Source organism: Tachysurus fulvidraco, chromosome 25, assembly GCF_022655615.1.
Source record: "Tachysurus fulvidraco isolate hzauxx_2018 chromosome 25, HZAU_PFXX_2.0, whole genome shotgun sequence".
In the NCBI taxonomy this organism is placed as follows: Eukaryota; Metazoa; Chordata; class Actinopteri; order Siluriformes; family Bagridae; genus Tachysurus; species Tachysurus fulvidraco.
Genome location: NC_062542.1, coordinates 5081861 through 5101192, shown reverse-complemented (window position 1 = coordinate 5101192; position 19332 = coordinate 5081861). Strand labels below are relative to the sequence as shown.

General features: G+C 41.0%; 3 protein-coding genes across 13 annotated transcripts in view; 1 reads left to right on the top strand and 2 right to left on the bottom strand.

Moving 5' to 3' along the window:
• Nucleotides 1–639: 639 nt before the first annotated feature.
• On the bottom strand, nucleotides 640–13076 carry LOC113658685 (glycylpeptide N-tetradecanoyltransferase 2). 7 transcript variants are annotated; one of them, XM_027171215.2, is made up of 14 exons: nucleotides 12894–13076; nucleotides 11870–11987; nucleotides 11562–11709; nucleotides 11316–11434; nucleotides 11083–11174; nucleotides 10577–10693; nucleotides 10179–10349; nucleotides 9978–10086; nucleotides 9652–9822; nucleotides 9338–9505; nucleotides 8550–8687; nucleotides 2172–2289; nucleotides 2006–2068; nucleotides 640–930 (listed from the first exon to the last, which is right to left on the bottom strand). In XM_027171215.2, exons 1-14 carry the CDS (start codon nucleotides 13001–13003, stop codon nucleotides 857–859), a joined length of 1716 nt encoding a protein of 571 aa, XP_027027016.2. In that variant the 5' UTR covers nucleotides 13004–13076; the 3' UTR covers nucleotides 640–856. The 7 variants fall into 7 exon arrangements, with proteins under 7 accessions (XP_027027016.2, XP_027027026.2, XP_047664450.1 ...); XM_027171225.2 differs by having other exon boundaries at nucleotides 11562–11706; nucleotides 12894–13075; XM_047808494.1 differs by lacking the exon at nucleotides 12894–13076 and adding an exon at nucleotides 12329–12350.
• On the top strand, nucleotides 5255–6531 carry rpp38 (ribonuclease P/MRP 38 subunit). Its single transcript, XM_027171267.2, has one exon. It carries the CDS (start codon nucleotides 5421–5423, stop codon nucleotides 6279–6281), a length of 861 nt encoding a protein of 286 aa, XP_027027068.2. The 5' UTR covers nucleotides 5255–5420; the 3' UTR covers nucleotides 6282–6531.
• Nucleotides 13077–14937: 1861 nt separating the features above from the next.
• The window catches only part of fam171a1 (family with sequence similarity 171 member A1), a 34037-nt gene continuing 29642 nt past the window's right edge, over nucleotides 14938–19332 (bottom strand). For all 5 annotated transcript variants that reach the window (XM_047808488.1, XM_027171154.2, XM_027171146.2 and 2 more), the window contains 3 exons: nucleotides 18861–18980; nucleotides 17842–17956; nucleotides 14938–17562 (listed from right to left, as the gene is read on the bottom strand). In XM_047808488.1, coding sequence (XP_047664444.1) covers nucleotides 15975–17562; nucleotides 17842–17956; nucleotides 18861–18980 — 1823 coding nt within the window. In that variant the 3' untranslated portion in view covers nucleotides 14938–15974. The remainder of the gene's footprint in view (nucleotides 17563–17841; nucleotides 17957–18860; nucleotides 18981–19332) is intronic.

Below are 19332 nucleotides of genomic sequence, written 5' to 3'. Positions count from 1 at the left end.
GAGTAGATACTGTACTGATGAGCAAGTGAGCAAATAAACCTAAACTCCTGTAGAATTCATCCTCCTTTTACATTTGGGAAGCTCAAATCTATTAAATATCAATTTCCAATGAAACTGGAGAACGAAAACTCCGTCCGAATTTCCTGATCAATATCCCAACTCTTCTGACGAGTAACAATGAGTTCTTGCAGCAGTTATATTACAGATTATAAATAAACCTCATGTAGACTATTTTTTATCAAAATTTACTCCTACTGTAGGTAGAATAAACAGTGAATTTACTATTCTGAATGCATCTATTTGTGAGGATTTGGCTCAGCTCTTGCTGTGATGGACAAAGTGCTACATGTTTTGTATTCTGTCTACACACTGAACACCGAAGCTGCACTTCAGACTGGAATACTGATAAAGTGCTTTCCATGACAAAGCAGTGTTTCTGAAGGAGAGAGCTGAACTCCTGTGCTAACATCGCTAAGAAGAAAATCCTGAGTGAATTTTTAGCACCAAACCCTTAGAGTGTGGTTGATTTGTTGTAAGAACACGGTGACTAGAACATCCTCCAAGGTGTCAAAAGTGGTTATAAAGCGAATAATTTGAGTTATAATTTAAAAAAACAAACAAACACAAACCACAACAATCTTGATCTCATTTTATCTCTTTATATCATAAGCAAAGAAAAAAACTAAACAATTACAGTATAATTTTAGCCCTTACAGTAACTATGGCACTGTTAAAATACGGACTTACACCAGCTGATCAGTTAACAACAGTTAAAACCATGTCATCTATCTGTCCGAGTATCACATCCTCTACTTCTGGGCTGACATGCAAATCTATTCCAGTGATTAAAAATTCATCACACGCCATATTTATCGATGACTTCCTTAGCCAGGGTGATGTAATCAGTCATGGCATCTTCTGTGGACATGCCTGTGAGATAGAAAAGTGAAGGATTTTACATTACAAAGCAAATCCCAAAGTATTAATCACTTCACAATGCACATATGTAGAAATGCAAGTGTTCAAATCTCTAAATGCTATACATCATGGAGAACATTCCTCAGAACATTGTAGAATATTTACACAGAACTGCAGCCAATGATGTAATATTTTGACCCTTTTCTTTGTCACGTCTCACACACCACAGAGATGTTTACATTTACAGCATTTGACGGATGCCCTTATCCAGAGCAACTTACATTTTTATCACATTTTATACAACTGAGCAGCTGAGTGTTAAAGGCCTTGCACAGGGGCCCAGCAGTGGTAGATTGGTGGACCTGGGATTTGAACTCACAACCTTCCTAATAGCCCAACACATCAACCACTAAACTACCACATGCCAGATGAAAGTAGACACTCAGGGCTTTGAGAATTTGTCATTTTTCATGAGTACCTTTGCTTTTATCTAACCTACTTGGGGCAAATTATTAGTTTTATTTCACACCAATGTTTCAAAAGTAAATTATTTCTGTGTGATGAAATGAAGAATTCATTCCAACAGAGGTAAAAAAAAAAAAAAAAACAACAAAAAAAAGTCTCACACTGAAAGCCAACACAGTCTTGTCTTATTTTATATCAGACTTGAAGAACTAAAATAATTAATTTGTTTAAATAGACATCCGGGAGGCACGGTGGCTTAGTGGTTAGCACGTTCGCCTCACACCTCCAGGGTTGGGGTTCGATTCCCGCCTTGTGTGTGTGGAATTTGCATGTTCTCCCCGTGCCTCAGGGGTTTCCTCCGGGTACTCCGGTTTCCTCCCCCTAGACATGCATGGTAGGTTGATTGGCATCTCTGGAAAATTGTCCGTAGTGTGTGAGTGAATGAGAGTGTGTGTGCCCTTCGATGGGTTGGCACTCCGTCCAGGGTGTATCCTGCCTCGATGCCCGATGACGCCTGAGGTAGGCACAGGCTCCCCGTGACCCGAGAAGTTCGGATAAGTGGTAGAAAATGAGTGAGTGAGAATGTTATATTAGCGTGTGGTGCGCTGCAGTAATTCAGTACCTTTCCTGGAATTCCATGCGTCCCATTTGGCTTTTCCTTTCATATCAAATGTTCCTTTTTTATCTGCATTAAACAAGACACATTTTTACTATTTTTAGGCATTAGTTTTAGTCAGTATATAACAAACGTGGATTGATTAATTTACTCGATGCTTAAATGTTGTTACCGATGTTAATGTCCCCGACTGTAGCCTGCTTGTAGAGTCCATACAGGTCCAGCAGCTCCTGATCAGAAGGCCTGCTCTTCACCTGTTTCACATCCGCGGCAATCTTCTCAAACTCTTCCTGAAAAAAAAAGTATTCTAATAACTGCATCTGATTTCTGAAGGTAAAACATGTGCTGATGTTTGGAATGTTCTTGATGGTACTCTGCTCTCTCTCAACATACTGTACTACTCCTGAGATACCAGTGATGCGAAATCTTTCTGCTCTCCACATCTACCCAATCCATCCTGAAGCCCTATCTTAAAGTCCAGTATAGTCTTTAAGATACCTTCATGGTTTCTAAATCCCATCTTCTACAATCAATCCCATAGTCTCATCACTTCCAATCTACTCGCTGATGCTGATGATGGTTCCACATGGACAACCTGGAGATACATGGGATTTAGAAACCATGAAGGTATCTTAAAGACTCCAATTTCCACAAACAGTTTTGCACTCAAGTCTCCGTCAGTGACCGGTTTCATAACTTCAACAAGACAGACTTCGTGTTATAACTTGCTGGTATGAATTTCCTGGTTATACAACTTTTGACCACACAGTTATAGAAGGGAAATTATATATTATACTATATTATATTATAATTATATAATCACACTCTTTGGTGTCACCAGAAGAGGATGGGTTTATTTTTGTATCTGGTTCCTCTCAAGGTTTCTTCTTCATATTGTCTCAGGGAGTTTGTTTTTTCCACCATCCCGTTTCCACCAAATCACGTTAATGTATGTCATTTCTTTAGTTAAAGCTGTAAGTTAAATGCACTCTGTAATCCAGCCCGTGAACATCTGACCTACTTTCTCCATGAATTTGGTCTCGCTAAACCCGTTATTAATCACTAAGCTGTGGTCATTATTTCTGTACAGTCGACAGCCTATTGTTCAGCTAGCAACTAACAAATGCATGCCAGTCCCCATGAAACTCCACTTGTACCCACACAATCATGCAGTGAATCACAAAGACGCACAAACTCACTGACCTCCAAGACAACGGTTAATTTTTCCTCGGCAATCAGTCATTTAAAAAAAAAAGAGAAAGTAGCTAATTGTCTTCTCCAAAGATCAAGCAAATATTTTTTTCATCTTTTGTCTAATGGCTCATAGGTTACGTTATTAGTACAGATAAATGCTGATAACAGCAAAAAAAAACAACAACAGATGCACATTTTAACATCCATATGTAAGATTTTACAGCATGATACATTCCCACTTTCTCCCAGTTGACTGTAGAATTGATTTGATCTAATTTCAGACTAACAAAGTACATACATCTTGCTTCTTTTATCCTCCGCTCTATCTAGTTGGCATTCCTACCACGACGGCTAGTCTATGTACTTAATTCACAACTGTTCCAGCTTAAAAAAAATCTTTTTTATGCAGATTGGACATCAAGTCTTTTCAATTCAGTCATTCCATTTCTAGACATTGGTCTACTGAAACTCAGGAGTACTGAAACCCCTCCCGGAACCTGGGTGACTCTTGGCACTGATCCATACAATGCAGCAAAGTCCTTCCACAGCACCACAGTCCTGCATTTCCTCCACTGGCCTCCTACAGAAAACTGCTGTCTTGTAGAAAAAATGAGGTTTGATTACAAAGCAAAAAATACAACCAGTGTGCACTTAACTTAATCACAACCTGCTCCATTCAAGCCTCTAGCTCTGGCCATCATCCATCAAGATACAAAACTCATCTGTGTCCTGACGCTATGGCGATGGAATGAACCGTCACTGACTGTCCGGACAGCTGAGTCAGTGTCTGTCTTTAAACAAACACTTAAAGCCTTAACAATTCTACAATACCAAATCCTAGGATAAGGTTGTAGATTGAAGGCATTCTGATCTCGTGAGCTAGTATGAGGCCATATTTTTGGTAGTTGCACTGTATCCTTGACCCATGAGTCACCACAATATTCCCCTATTGTACTTCAGCTCTGGATAGGAAAACACAACAAAGCCCGTACTTCTTGAGGAGACTTAAGAAAGCTCATCTGTCCCCAGGGATTTTTAAGGAGTTTTAACGCTGCATCATCGAGAGCATCCTGACCAACTCCATCACTGTATGGTACCGAGGCTCCACTGTGTGTGAGCGTAAAGACCTGCAAAGTGTGGTCAATATCGCCCAATACATCACTGACATTGAGAAACTTCACCACTCATCCATCCATCCATCCATCATTTATGGCATTTGTATGAGATGCCCAAGACTAAACTGTAGATCCTTCTTCACTAAATGTTCTCACATGCATTGCTTTTTTTTTTTTTTTAAAGATTCGATTACTCATGACATTTATTTATTATAAACAAAATTTGCATTTAAGAATTTGTTTAAAATACATAAAACGATCTCTGAACACTTCATATAGCACACAGCTTCTTGCATTATCTTGATATCCTGTTATATTATATTATTATAAGACTTATTAAATCTCCTTGTAATAAATAACCACAAAAGAGGACATGCAATATAATAACATTATAGAAACACACATTTTTTCCTTATGCACCTTCTAGTACAGAACTATATAAATCTCACCTGCAGCATTTTGATGTTTTTATTATTCAGGTGTGTTTATTGCTCTGCGCGCGCGCACACTGCTGAGGTGTTATGCAGTGCGCTCGAACTGAGCCGTCTCGAGCCAAGGGAACGTTCTAGCGCGCGCTGATTGGCTGAGAGGAAAAACAGCGGCTCGGTTCAATAGCGTGGTCGACATTTCAAAATAAAAGTCAAGCACGTCTTCACGTTTTAGGCGTTTAAAATACACGCACACACACGGGAACTTTTCACCAAAACGACACGAGACACAATGTAACATTGTTTATTTATTTGAGGTATTGAAATGTGATAATAATAATAATAATAATAATAATAATAATAATAATAATAATAATAATAATAAATAGCACTGAACAGCAAGCGTAAGTTCAAATGTCAAACTAAAAAAATGGTTAATACGGCTAACAGTTTGAAACTGATTTAGAACACCTGCAGCTTCACCACAGCAGGGGGCGCTCATTTTTTACGCCTCGATATTAATGCGGCGAAGAAGAAGAACATAAACAAATATGGCCGCCTCCATAGACGCTGCAGCTTTAGAGAAAACGTGCTATATTTCCAGGTAGGGCGGAAGGATAAAGATCTTAACGCTAGTTATTTTGAAACTATATTAAAGCCGGGTGTTATCTCTGTGGAAGCAGGATGGCTACGTCAGTTAAAGCTACGAAGAAGGAGAAAAGGAAGCCAGTCAGGGTGAAAACGTCCCTTAACAACCCGTACGACATAAAGTGGAAGCCGTTAGAAAAAGGGAACGCGCGATTCATCCTGAAAACCGTGACAGAGAAACTCGGCTCGCTCGATCTCCGGAAGCGACACGTTAAAGTTTATCGCAAGTGGCGAAGTAAAGAAAAGGCCAAGAAAGGAAACACTGATTCGGTGGACACCGCTGAACCGACTCAGGAATCAAAGAATCTAGGTGGCTCGGATTCTGTGGACAACGTTGAACCGACTAAGGAATCAAATAATCTAGGTTGTTCGGATTTTGTGGAGAACATCGAACCGACTCGGGAATCAAAGAATCAAGGCTGGACCGATAAGCGCCTAAGGAACGAGCTCGCCATCGGCATCAACGAGGTCACGAAATGCCTGGAGAAGAACGAGCTCGGTCTGGTTCTGGTGTGTGACTCGGTGAAGCCCCCACACATGACGAGCCATCTTATTCCGCTGAGTCAAACCCGCTCGGTTCCCGCGTGCCAAGTGCCGAGTCTGAGCGCGAGTCTCGCTGGACCGCTCGGTCTCACCAGCGTGTTGGCGCTTGGGTTCAAACGCCAAAGCGGCGCGTTTGCGGATACGATCGCGGCTCTGACGCCTAAAGTGCCTCTGTTCGACGTGTCCTGGGTGTCTACAGGGACGTCTGAACCGGAGAGAAGGAGAAAAAGAAAACTGGAAGATTCCCTTGTTGTTAAAAACCCAGTCGATTTACTGCAACCTCTTAAAGTGAAGAAAATCGTCCCAAATCCTTCAAAAACCCGCAAACTGAAGACAAAGAAAGCGAAGAAGTGACAAGTCACCGAACATGAACATTTCTCAACACATGGACGATTCCTGCCCTCTTCATATCCCTGGAATAATGCCACTTTATTCCACTTAGACATTTTCATCATGCATGAGCTCACAATCTTTATTTATTTTGTGGCAATGAAATAGTGAATCTCAGAAATGAGCATGTACACAAATCTAATTTAACATAGTGTGGCTAAGAATAAAGAACATAAGAGAATCTAAGCCCTGATCCTCTGTCCTTCACAGTGAATCGTGTGTCTCATCGTCCTTGTTGTCTTAAAGTATTAAACACCACACAGATTATACAGCGTTGTTTGAGATTGAGTGAATGAGAGTTAATACAAGTTCAGATCATATTTATTTTTATTCAAATATCCATGCTGGTATTCATTGATGTATCTTTTTATAATATTTGGGTGGCCACCGTTTGAGACATGGTGCTGGTATGTTTTCTTGCAACCTGCAATGGAGTTTGATAAAAATCTTCAGAGAAAGCTGGATGTTGTTTCAAAACTACATCAGGTATTTTAAAAAAAGACCTCGTAAATAAGGCAAGTACTTTGGGTGACTTTTTTATGAGGGGGAGGGGGGAATGTAAAAATCATGCTTGGTTCATACAGCGAGCTGCAGGACTGCGTGTGAGAGCACACACATGCGCGCGCGCACACAAACTCAAAAAGCAACCTGTACTTGAGAATAATCATGATTTTAGATTAGATTATCGTCTAGTTCTTTACATGATTGTAATTTAGATGTGCTTAAAAGGCCTGAAGATACTGATACGTTTGTCAATTACAAGAGAAGCAGGAACACAAACGCATTTTCTACTGTATAAAAAAGCTATTATGTAAGTCCCCAAGTCCCATGTAACAGTGATTAAATCAAGTAATAAGCAATTTCTTAGCTGCATATAACGAGAAGCACAGGGAAAGCTGAGCTAGAAAGACTGCGGCATCGTCGAAATGACAACGCGCATTTGATTGTTCGTCTTGTCTGCTTCTTTGTGCTTGTGTGAAAATTCCCAGCACATGCCAGCACTGAACATTTGTCCTTATGATTGACAGATGATGCATACAGAACATAAATACAATTCTAAATATCAGAATTGTTTGAAGTAACAAAGCGAAACACTGAGGAGTGAAAAATTTTAAACGAGCCTTCACATTATTCTAGGTTTAAACACGCTAACGACCTAAACATAAAGGATAAATCATCTTTTAAAAAAATGCACACATTAGAGCCTTCAATCCTGGTTAAGAGCATGTTGTGCTTCAAAATGGGGGGTGAGGGTGGGGGGGTGTACATTCACATGTATGCAGCAAAACCCAACCCAAGAGATGGAACCACAATAGAGTTCATCTGATGGTAAAGAATTCAGATGTGACCTTCCCTGCTCTGTTTCTCAGTCCCTTTGTAAACCACAACACGTAATAAATATCGCATATTAACTATACAGGTTCTAGTTCTTTCACACTGCCTCAGAACAATGTAACAGGGTTTTACAGAGTTAACCGTTCATTTCAGAGACGTGCACTTGTCTATCGCATATGTGCATTTAAAAAACAAAACAAAAAATAATAATAATAGTAGATGCAAGTCGTAAAAAAAAGAACTGTTTACAGTATGAAGAAGACAGTCTGATGCGTTTCACATTCTGCCGATATTCAAAGAGGAAAAATTAACAAGAGAACCTCTCGTAACAAAAATGACCTAAGAGAGCTGCACGATGGAACTCATTCACTGAATGGATTTGCTTCACGTTTTGTTTTAACTACCGCCCGTGTCCTGTGGACCTGAATGTAGCAGCTGGTTACTGTAGCACGAGGCCAACCTGAAAGCAAGGCGAGAGAATTCAGTGAGTGAAACCATCTAGGTTGATAAAGTGACTCCTATTGATTAAAAACCATTCAGTAGCAATCCGTGTTATTAAAAAACAACAACAATACAACGCTGCAAAGATCAAATACGACCAAAGGTATGCAGCAGTGTGCTAATGTGTTTTTAAAAATTATATATATAATCAACTTTAAAAAAAAATAATTAATGAGTCAATGTGTTTGGGGGTGAAGAAATAAAATACCCCCTGTGATGTGTATGTAGTTATATGTATACGAGTCATGCTATGCAAAATCTAGAAGCTCCGATTTAGTAACATTTGCTATGGATGATTTGTACAACAATACACTTTAATAAAGAACTGGTGCGCTGTTACAGTGTAATGACAGACTTATAAAATCAGACACATGCAAGTTCACTGCCTACACTTACCTTCTCAGGCTCCATGCCAGGACATTTCCAGTTGTAAAGGTAATACTGAAGGTTTCCGTCTCCGATTCCGAACTTGAGTTTTTCCAAGAAAGTCTTATTCTCCATTAAATCCAGAGCATTAAAAACATCAAAGCCTTTCTGTGGGAGCAAGAAATTCAGAATGAGTCAGCGGATGTGTTAGAGCTGAAGATAAATGTTAAATTAACTGTACACACGGCTCCTTTTTCAGAAAGAGCTATTCATACTGTCTGAATAAAAGAGAAGGTTAAGTCAGAATCGGTCAATTCAACTTATAAAGTCGAGTCAGTGAGGGAGTGAGTCAGTGGCATGGTAAAGTAGATAGCAAGGTCACAGTATAAAATATTGCATATAAGCTGTTGCCAAAAAAATATATAGCAGGAAATTCATACTTTTGGTTTATGAATCCTGTTAGTTAATGTATCCTGTCACACTTTTTTTTTTATAATATTAAACCAGACTTTACAGAATACCCCCCCCCAAATGGTTCCAGTTGTTCACTCTCCTTATCTGCTGTAGTTCACAATCTTACTACCTTTACTACTGAACCCTACAAACTTAAAATGATACAATTCCACAACTATCTACCTCCAATAATTAAAAATAAATAAATAAATCAATCAGGTTGTATCTCAAACACTTGTTTGGGTCACAGTCTTCACCTCAGGATTTATGATGTTCATTTAAAAGTAGCTGAACAAACTGAAAGGTTCCTAATCTTGTATTGATCCCCATTACACTCTTCGTGATAATGGTGTTTGTATTGATACCAGTTTTGCCAGGATGAGTGCATCGGTCATCAGCTCTATCAACGGTGTCTGTGTGTGCACGTTGTAGAAAGAGTAAGCAGCCTTTAGGCTTTTGTGCAGCGGGTGGTGCATCACTGTGGACGGCAGCGTGTAGAAACTGATGAAATCGGTCAACGTGCCACCAGAACCCTGAACAAGATGATGAAAGGAGATTTATAAACAAAATTCAGCAAACGTAAAACGGGAAACAGAAAACGCTCAAATAACTAGTGTTACATTAAATGCTGAACTAAACAAAAAGGTAGAGGATTGTGTTAAAAAAAAACCCACAGTACCTCCACCACGTATGTGTCGATGATGCTTTCCTGCGGGAAAAACCAGTGCTGCACCTCCTCCTCCCCCATGACGGGCCGCAGGTGGAACTGGCTCAGGTATTTCTGCAGCAGCGCCGTCACCTGCTGCACGTCACCAGCTGACATTGGCCTCAACCCGGGAGTGCGCGTGCTCTGGGGTAAAATACAAGGAGGTCATTTCTTCAGCTGAAGAAACATTCAATAATGGTTTCCAACACCTTAGTTACATTAAACATTCTTAATTTGACCACATTTTGATAATAAATGAAATTAAATGTACATTCCAAAACAAGTCAGGAAAGACTTACATCAGGTAACCTATAAAGCTTCATGGTTCTTTGTAGTGTCATGTTTCTGCTAAGATGGGAAAATTTCACCTCTACAAGCTTCCTTGGGTTTAGAGAGCGATGCCAATACCTACAAAATCAGCACAAGGTACAAATTATATTATATAAATATATAGACATTTAGACATTAATGATTTATTTTGTTTGTGTGTGTTTTGATACCTGCAAGTAGAGACAGGTTTGGGCAGAACCACCCCAGCGGTGTAGACCGCCTGAAAAATGCCCTCTAGGTTGACCCGGCGTGTGATCTCTCGGATCAAAACCGGAGCTACACGCTTGGAGCGAAGCTTTTTATGCACACATAGAAAGTTGATCTCTACCATCTTCTTTAACCTAAACAACAATAAAAATAATAATAATAATAATGACATGGTAAAAGGTAACAATATTTTATTCCTCTTATACCACAGTGACTTGCCAGTGATTAAATACATAACAGCTTTATTAACAAATGATATAACATGCATTTTAATATCTTTTTTTTTTAATTTACATTTTAAAAGTAATTTAAATGAACATTTACATTACAGCAGATACATATAGAACATATATAGACTCACGTTTCGTAGATGTGGATATTAGCAGGAATGGCACTAATGAAGCCCACCAGCTTTTTATTGGATGAAACTCTCACACCACAGTGCCAATGAGGCAGCCAGCCAGGCGGGCGCAGTGCCCTAAAGGCCACAGAGAAATAACAGGGAAACATGTGAAGCTAGTCGCAGTAGTTATTTTAATAAATATCACTTAGAACCAAGGTGGCATACTAAGATTACTGGCTACTGTATATTATAAGCAGCTGAAAATAAGCCCTCGTAAAATTTAAGGAACTCAACCAGACTTGCAAATGAGATAAATGTGTATTTATTTATCCTACACAGGGTTTTAAAAATGTGCATTGATTTTTACATTATAAATTCAAATTATACTTAATTGTTTTGTATTTTAGAAATGTACATCAATTTCTAGTCTAATTCCAAATGGAAGTTGAAATAAAGCCTATAGATATAAACCTTATAAGAAGGATTTAGCTAACAAACAAAAACAATAAACCATTTTATCTCACCATTTGAGGAAGTTAGGCGAATAATCAAATCGAAACATGTTGTCATCATCCTCGACGTAATTCTCATTCAGCAGAGTGTACAGCTCCTTCAGCTAGAGGACAAAGGATGTAAGGCTAATCAAAAATGGGTCTGCAGATTGTGCAGAACTTGAATAAATATTTACACAGGACATGAGCAAGCACTAATGAATATGCATGAAAAGGACCTTTGAGAGGATCGTTTACACACTCACCACTTCAGCATTGCTGAGATCCAGTGTATCCCACATGAAACCTTGCGGGAGGGAATAAGGCTCCTGTCGGACATTTTCCTTATCTGGCTCGATTGACCCGTGAGTGGTCACTACCTCGTCTGTAATCGAGCAAAAGAAATTTCACACTAATATAAGCGAGGCTCTATGACAGATCAACCTGGATGTATCCCTGTAATTAACCTGACCCACTGTAGTTCTTCATCTCTGAATGGAAGAGGTACTTACTGAGCTTTGGGACAGGCTGAGTGTCCCAGAACTGGTACTTGTGCTTAGTGGCCTCATCTATGTTCTTGGCGGGTCCTTGGCATGTAGACAACAGCTCCATTGCCCTCTGTATGTCCTGTAGCTTTTGCATGGGAATGGCTGGATTCTGCTAGAGAACAGAGATAAATCAGTGGTAATCTAATGGGGACTGCTTCGAAAAACTAAACCGAGAGTGAAAAATAACCAACAGAGTTACAGGATTTGCTACAAGTAATCATTTCTGATGAGGAAATAATTTATAACGGGCACGAGTGTAATCGTAAAAAGACCTTTATCTCCTGAGAATCTGAGGCAGAATCAGACTTGGTTCCTCCTGAGCTAGGCTTTTCTTTCTTCCGCTTCTGTTTCTTCTTTTTCTTCTTTGCACCAAGGTCTCCACCAGGACTCCTGCACAAAGGTACATGTTCGGATGACGGATGGAGGTTTTAACCTTACAGCTCGACCGCATAAGACGGTTACCAAGCATTCACACTGGAAATGTAATCTACAAACGTTCAAACAACGTCTCATGACAGATAACCTCACAGCATTGACAATAACACACTTTAATCCAACATATAAATTTATTTTTTTTGTGAATGAGATCGAGATGTTATATATATATATATAAAAAAAAGTAATAAAAATTGCAGGCTGAAGAACTAAACTAAAAGTAAAACTATGAGTAATCAATTTTTTTCGACGAGGAAATAACAGCTTATAACAGGTCCATGTGTAACTTTACAGACCTTTATATTAACACCATCTGACCAATCAGAATCGAGCATTTAAGAGCAGCGTTGTTTGTCATCATCCAATTGAATTATAAATTGCGATAAATTCTTGCATAAATACAAAGAGATTAAAATCACAGCTAGCCTTCTATCTAAGGAGATTACTGACGTTAGCTAGCCTAGCTAACTGACTCCACCGCTAGTCATGTTACCTACATTGAGCTAAGCTAAGCTAAGCTAATAAACACAGCTAAGTGCTCGTGCTGTTCATTCAAACGTAGCCCGTTGCTGTGGCTACCAAAAAAACCGTTAGCTGACATGACAAGCAGTTACAGAGTGAACCGAATGTAAAACATAAACAAGTGTTAACAAGCTGAACGGTTATAACAGCAGTTATAATCTCTGACAGCTGTGCTTTGGTTATCGTTTGCGGTTAATACTAGCTAATTACTAGCATTTTTGGACACGAGTGCTAATGCTAAACTAGTGTTAGCTTCTCGCCTCTAGCCTTTAAAAACGACCGTTAAATCTTTCTGATAAAACTCGAGTCGCTTTGAGACCATTTCAGATAAAAGCTGACCCTTGTGTGTGTTCATTTTCCTCCTCGTTATCTCCGTCGATGCCGCAGGTGTCCTGGTCGTCCAGCTCCAGGCTTTGCTGGCTGGCCGCAGACTCGCTATCCTCCGCCATCACGGATGGAGAGAAAGGCTCTAACGTTAGCTACTGAAGCTAACCGCCTGCATTAACAGCGCCCCCTACCGGACAATATCTGTTACATTAACTACTCGTCAAATTAAGAGTCTATTCGATTGAAATTGATTTGTATAGCAGCAGTCTTACAGAACATAAACATAAAACAAATGGTTATTATAAAGACTCATATAATACAAAAATTCAAGATTAATATTGGATATATTTAAATGTGTTTATATTTATCCCCAATGAACAAGTCTGAGGTGACTCAGGTGACTGTGGGGAGAAAAAAGTTCCTTAGATGGTAAAGAGAGGAACCAGACTCAAAGGGGAACCTCGTCCTCATATGGGTGACACAGGAGGGTGTGATTATAAATATACAGTCTGATAAATGGTGTATTGATGAGGAGGTTGTTGTCCTTAAAGACCACACGGAGTTGCGTCTAATCTTTAGAGTAGCAGAGTCTAACTGGAGCTGAAACATCTCTAGATGCCTCAGGATCCTCACATGGTCGACCTCGTCTCAGTCGAGGTCCAAAATCTTCATGGCACGGAAGACAGTTGGAGCTGGTACAATTTCTGGATGCCTCGGAACGGGTAGAAAGTGAGAAGCAGCGGAGAGATATTAACGTAGCTGCTGTTCATAATATTAGCGAGCACTAGACGATAATCTAGTGCATTTGGTCAGATGTATTAAAGCACAAACTCTAGTCAAGACTCTAGACCTCTTTTCCATTATCTCATATTTTGCTTGAAGCTAACGATTAAACGAACCTGGATTTCACAGCTCAGCAAATACCGTCTATAGAAAAGACCAGCCATTCTGCAAATATGGATAATTAATCTATGTTTTTTTTTTACATGGTGATAGTCATGTAATCGTACTGCAGTCTGCATTTTTTTAAAAATATTTCATAAATGTTTATTTAATGTGGTAATGTTTACATTAGGAAACAATTAGTAACCTGGAAAAAAAATCAGGAGGGAGGAGGATCACATGAGGGAGACCAGGCCACCAGATTTGGCCTTCTGCTGTTGCAGCCCATCCACCATGAGCTTTGTTGTCATGTAGTTTTTTTTTTTAGTTTTTCCACATCATGCGGTATAAACTCTAGAGACTTGTGTGAAAATCCAAGCAGATCAGCGGGTTCTGAAATCCTCCATTCGGTCCACGTAGCGCCAACATCCAAGCCCGAGTTAATGTCACTGAAATCAGACTTTCCCCCCGGTCTGATATTTTATGTGAATATTAACTAAACCGTGTATCTGCATGATTTTATGCATCATATACTGACACATGATCGGTTTATTTGGATGATTGCATACATTGTGATGGAACCCGCTAAAGCAATGATGAACGGAGAAATACATGAACACAGTGGATTAAGTATTTGGAACCGGTGATTAATACTAGCACTTCTTTTTAAAGTAAGTAACCTTAATTAAAATTGGATTTTTTAAATTGTGTCTAATCGTACTGACTTACGCCGTAAGTAACCAGTTCAGACATTCAAAAGGAGATTGTTGAGGTGTGATTGCAAAGTGGTTATGTCACAGGGACAGATTTTATATTCATACAATTGCGCGCGCGCGCGCACACACACACACACACACACACACACACACACACACACACACACACACACACAAGCGCATAGACTCTCTCACACACACACAAGCGCGCACGCAAACACACCAGTGCACGCAAACACACACATACACCAGCGCACAAGCATACACAGTCACACCAGCGCGCGCGCACACAGACACAAACACACAAGTGCACACAGACTCACTCTCTCTCACACACACACACACACAAGCATACATACTCACACGCAACAAACACACACAGACAATAAAACACACGTAAACACAATCCTACTCACTGCTAAATAAACATTTGGGCAAGGACTGACAACCATAAGAAGTGTAGCATACTTGCTTCATACACAAACTCACAAAACACCAAATACACACTCTGAAATGTGTGCTGGTTCTCCACAGGTGGAGAAACACACAGTATGGACATGCATACACTGTACACTTACAAACACACACAAGGTTTATGCACTACATTTCAAAAAATCCAAAAAAAAAAAGGACAAAAGCATAGATATTTAATAGGCTCTAATCTGTGAGGAGACGTGAGGATTGTAAATGAACGCATCTGCTACATAGGCACTTCAGACAGACAGAGCATGTTACGTATGTATGACAAGCAAAGAGGAAAACAACTACTTCTGCTGAATAAAATGTTCACTAAAATGTGTTCAAAATCAAACAGTGACTACAATAACAAACACTTATAATGTATTCACATAATAATAACAACAATAAAAGAACAAATAATAATAATAATAACAATAACAACAATAATAATAATAAAACCAGAATCAAAGCAATGCATAGCTGAGAGTCTCGAGTCTCAGGAAGGTTCACAGATGTTACAGTGGATACACTGACTGGATTATTGTACTGAGGGGAAAATACTGCATTTGACTGGTGCCAACGATTCAAAACTCGACGCTGATGAATAAAAAAAGAAAGCAAACACTTGCTGGAGAGACTGAAACTACAGCACACAAAATCATTACAGGCTTGATTTTCAGTCACAGATTCATTTAAGGAAGACTGAGGGAAAATTGTTCAGCTAAGTGCTGGGACACGGAGGACGAAGGCGTGATTAAACATTTACTGTGGACGAAGACACAGTGCTCAGTGCTGTATGCTGCCAGTTGAAGATCCTATTGCTTACCTGAACACCAGCAGCGGTTCATAAAGCTAAACATCTCACATTCATACGATGGCTTTCGTTTGCAGTTTGTTTAAAAAGGCATAGCTGTTGTGCATAAATGTGTTTAGCGATTTTTGTTCATACACAAGCGATTCACGTAACGTAAAAGTCAGACCCGAAGTCCTTCAGCCAAAAGGCTGTTCCACAGGGAAAAAGGCTGAAGGTCAGGGGTCATTTGAGGTTAAAGGCAAGCAGTGGCCTCTCCTCGCGCTTCTGCCATGGACTCTTCTTGTTCTCATCGCTGTCCTCAGGAGCAGCCAATCCATCCGGGGCGCTGTTGCTCGAAGGGAGATTAAGGTGCGTTTGGGCACGCTCGATACTCACTATCCGTTCCTTGTCTCCCCTGGGCTCATCTTCCTCCTCCACGACAGGATCTGGGAGAGGAGGAGGAGACGGGAGAGGAGGAGTGGGCAGCAACGGAGGTGAAGGAGGCATTATAGTCTCATCCTTAGTCTCAGATTTGGGCAACAAAGGAATGAGCGAGTTTTCTTCCGGGCTGCAGACAGGAGTTTGGCTCTCACTCTCATTGGGTTCTGAATGAGCATTAGTATTAGTACCCTGCACAAATACCAGGGATGTGCATGCTACATTGGGTGACATAACCGGGGCCTTTTCCTGAACTTTGGCCTTGCGGCCTGGAGTGACATCGCTCACATCTACGCCCGAGTCTAGACTGGCATCATTGCTGCCCACAGAGCTGGTGCCATGTGCTGCCCTCTGCAGATCAATGTAGGAATGGCGGATGTGTGCATTTGAGCGGCCGTCCAGCGACACAAACCAGGCTCGTGGGTGTGGGAGAGGCTTCCCACCCCTCAGCTCCATTAACGTCTTCTCAGCCAGTAGCTGATCTTCTCCGTTCATCTGCACCACCCCAAGCGCCGCCTCACTCAGTGAGTTGGGGATAGACAAGGCTTCAGGTAGTGCTGTCGTCCACTCATCTACCGTCCCTCCTCCTGCCTCCCTCGATCCTACGTTCACTTCCTCCACCCCTTCGTCCATGCAGCCCCCCACTTCCCCTGCTTCGGTTTGAGGCTGATGGGATGCATTAAGCTCTGCACGAATGCTCTCGAGCTCACTCCTCTCATCTGACTGGAGCAGTAGCGCTTGCCCTGAGAGAGGGTGCGTCCCAGGCAACCGCATATAATGGGCGGGAATTAGCAAAGTGGGCCGGCCTTTCTGATATCCAGCTCCGGCCTGGCTTACTTGGAGCTCAGATGTACAGCAGAGTAGAGCTCCGGGGCCGGGCAGAAGGCCTGGAGGGCGTTCCAGCTGATCCACTGACCGTGAGAGCAGGAAGTCAGATGGCCGGTGCTCCACCCCCAGATCCCTCTCTGGTGAAGTAGGGGGTGAAGTTGTGGATGGAGAAAGGCGGAGCTCGCGTGGACTAGCCTTGCTCACAGAGGATAGGCGACCAGCTGAAGCAGCATGGTGCAGCAGATACGGAGATGAGGACAAAGCGGACGTGCGGAGAGGATGGACGGTCGAGGAGACAACAGAGGTGTAGCTGCGGTGATAATCACGCTGGGAGTGACACCCAAATTCGTTTCGAGATGACACCAGCTCATTGGTGGAGGAATTGTGAGGGGCGTCTTTCAGCATAGGTGTGTGCAGGTCTGCTTCCACCCCTACATGGTCTAGTTGGGCCTCGTTGATAAGGTTGAGATGGGACATAGATGTGGCTTGGTCTCTTTTGGAGCTGTCCAGAGATGAGGTCAGAATATACTTCTGATGAGCTCGTCTCGAGCGTGAGCACTTTCTCCTGGTAACATGGACATGGGAAATATGAGAGGAAATGTAAGATAGCGTCTCTAATGTCTACAAATATACCAAATTCTTAATAAACAATCCCTAACAAGCGGCTAGTACCATATAGCTGCCAAAACAAAATCCATTTAATGTCAAGTATTAATGAGCTACTATTTAGTTGTACTCAATAAACATTACTTAATTTGTTTTGGATGAACTTACAACAGCAAATATAAAGAGATGAATGAAGGATGAGATCGGGAAAGAAAGCGCAAAGAGAAAAATCACACACCTGCAGTAACAAACCAGAAGACAGAGGAGGAAGAGGAGGATGAGAGCCGTGCCTCCCAGTATGGCTAAAAGGAACACAGTGTGGTATGTGCTAATGTCCTTTGCAACTACAGGACCTGGAACACACAGGCACACACAGACAGAGACACACACAGACAGAGACACACACACAGACAGAGACACACACACACAGACAGAGACACACACACACAGACAGACAGAGACAGAGAGACAAACACACAGACAGACAGACAGAAACAAACCCACAGAAACAGAAAGACAGAGACAAACCCACAGACAGACAGAGACAAACCCACAGACAGACAGAGACAAACCCACAGACAGACAGAGACAAACCCATAGACAGACAGAGACAAACCCACAGACAGACACACACACACAGACAGACAGAGACAAACACACAGAAACAGAAAGACAGACAAACCCACAGACAGACACACAAACCCACAGACAGACAGAGACAAACCCACAGACAGACAGAGACAAACCCACAGAGACAAACCCACAGACAGACAGAGACAAATGCACAGACAGACACAAACGCACAGACAGACAGAGACAAACCCACAGACAGACAGAGACAAACCCACAGACAGACAGAGACAAACCCACAGACAGATAGACAGACACACGCACACACACACATTACAAAAGTAATTGTGAGCCACAATCTGAGCAGCAGCAGAAAAAAGCAGCATTTATATAAAATATATTACACGGAAAAGTGACAAATCAAAACTGAAATAATTCCTCGGCTCAGTCCTACGTGATCCGATGTTTCTTTAGTTCCCCGCTAACAAGGTGTGTCCCAAATCACATACTTAAATAAATTGTCAGCAGTGCCTTCAAACAGAAGTATGCGTGTTGGTACTAGCATTGATGAAAAGTCCACATCTACATTTGCAAGCAAATAAACACTGCTAGAAGACCTTCAGCAACAAGGGTAAATGAGCTGGCTAACATTCTGAGCAAGAGACCCAGAAAGAACTTGTGTGTTACCTGTGTTTATAGGAGACATGGCTGCTACCCAGTAACCAAGCTGTGGGGCGATATAGGTGAGGATGAGTTCACCTCCTCTTTCTCTCTGCACGTAGCCCAAACTGCTCTTCAACCAGGCTCCTACACCAGCAATATAGAAGTAGAAAGAAAATACGTCAGTGATTTTTAGCTTATTTTTAAGTAAAAAGTGACAAGTTGTTAAGTTAATTCCTGTTATTGGTTAATTAACAGTAGATAAACAGTTACTATCAGACTCGTGGTTTTATATAAATAATGGACAGTTTTTCACGTTTCCGAGAAAGTCACAAGTCTGGAAATCTTGTCTGGAAAACTTCTACTATTACTATGTGAAATAATTCTTCTTTACAGAAAAACATTCACCATAATGTTAAGTAATCTCCTATCTCAAGAATAAATAAATCATCTGCTGCTGTAACAATGATAAAAGAGTCGGAGCTTCTGTCAGCGCTGC

Bases quoted from the DNA above. Each gene is read 5' to 3' on its own strand.
- rpp38 (XM_027171267.2), top strand. From the start codon at position 5,421: ATGGCTACGTCAGTTAAAGCTACGAAGAAGGAGAAAAGGAAGCCAGTC.
- LOC113658685 (XM_027171215.2), bottom strand. From the start codon at position 13,003: ATGGCGGAGGATAGCGAGTCTGCGGCCAGCCAGCAAAGCCTGGAGCTG. The intron at 11,988-12,893 runs GTCAGCTTTTAT...ACCTTTGTGCAG, and splicing joins GAAAATGAACACACACAAGG to GAGTCCTGGTGGAGACCTTG. The intron at 8,688-9,337 runs GTATCAATACAA...TTGCTCCCACAG, and splicing joins CACTCATCCTGGCAAAACTG to AAAGGCTTTGATGTTTTTAA.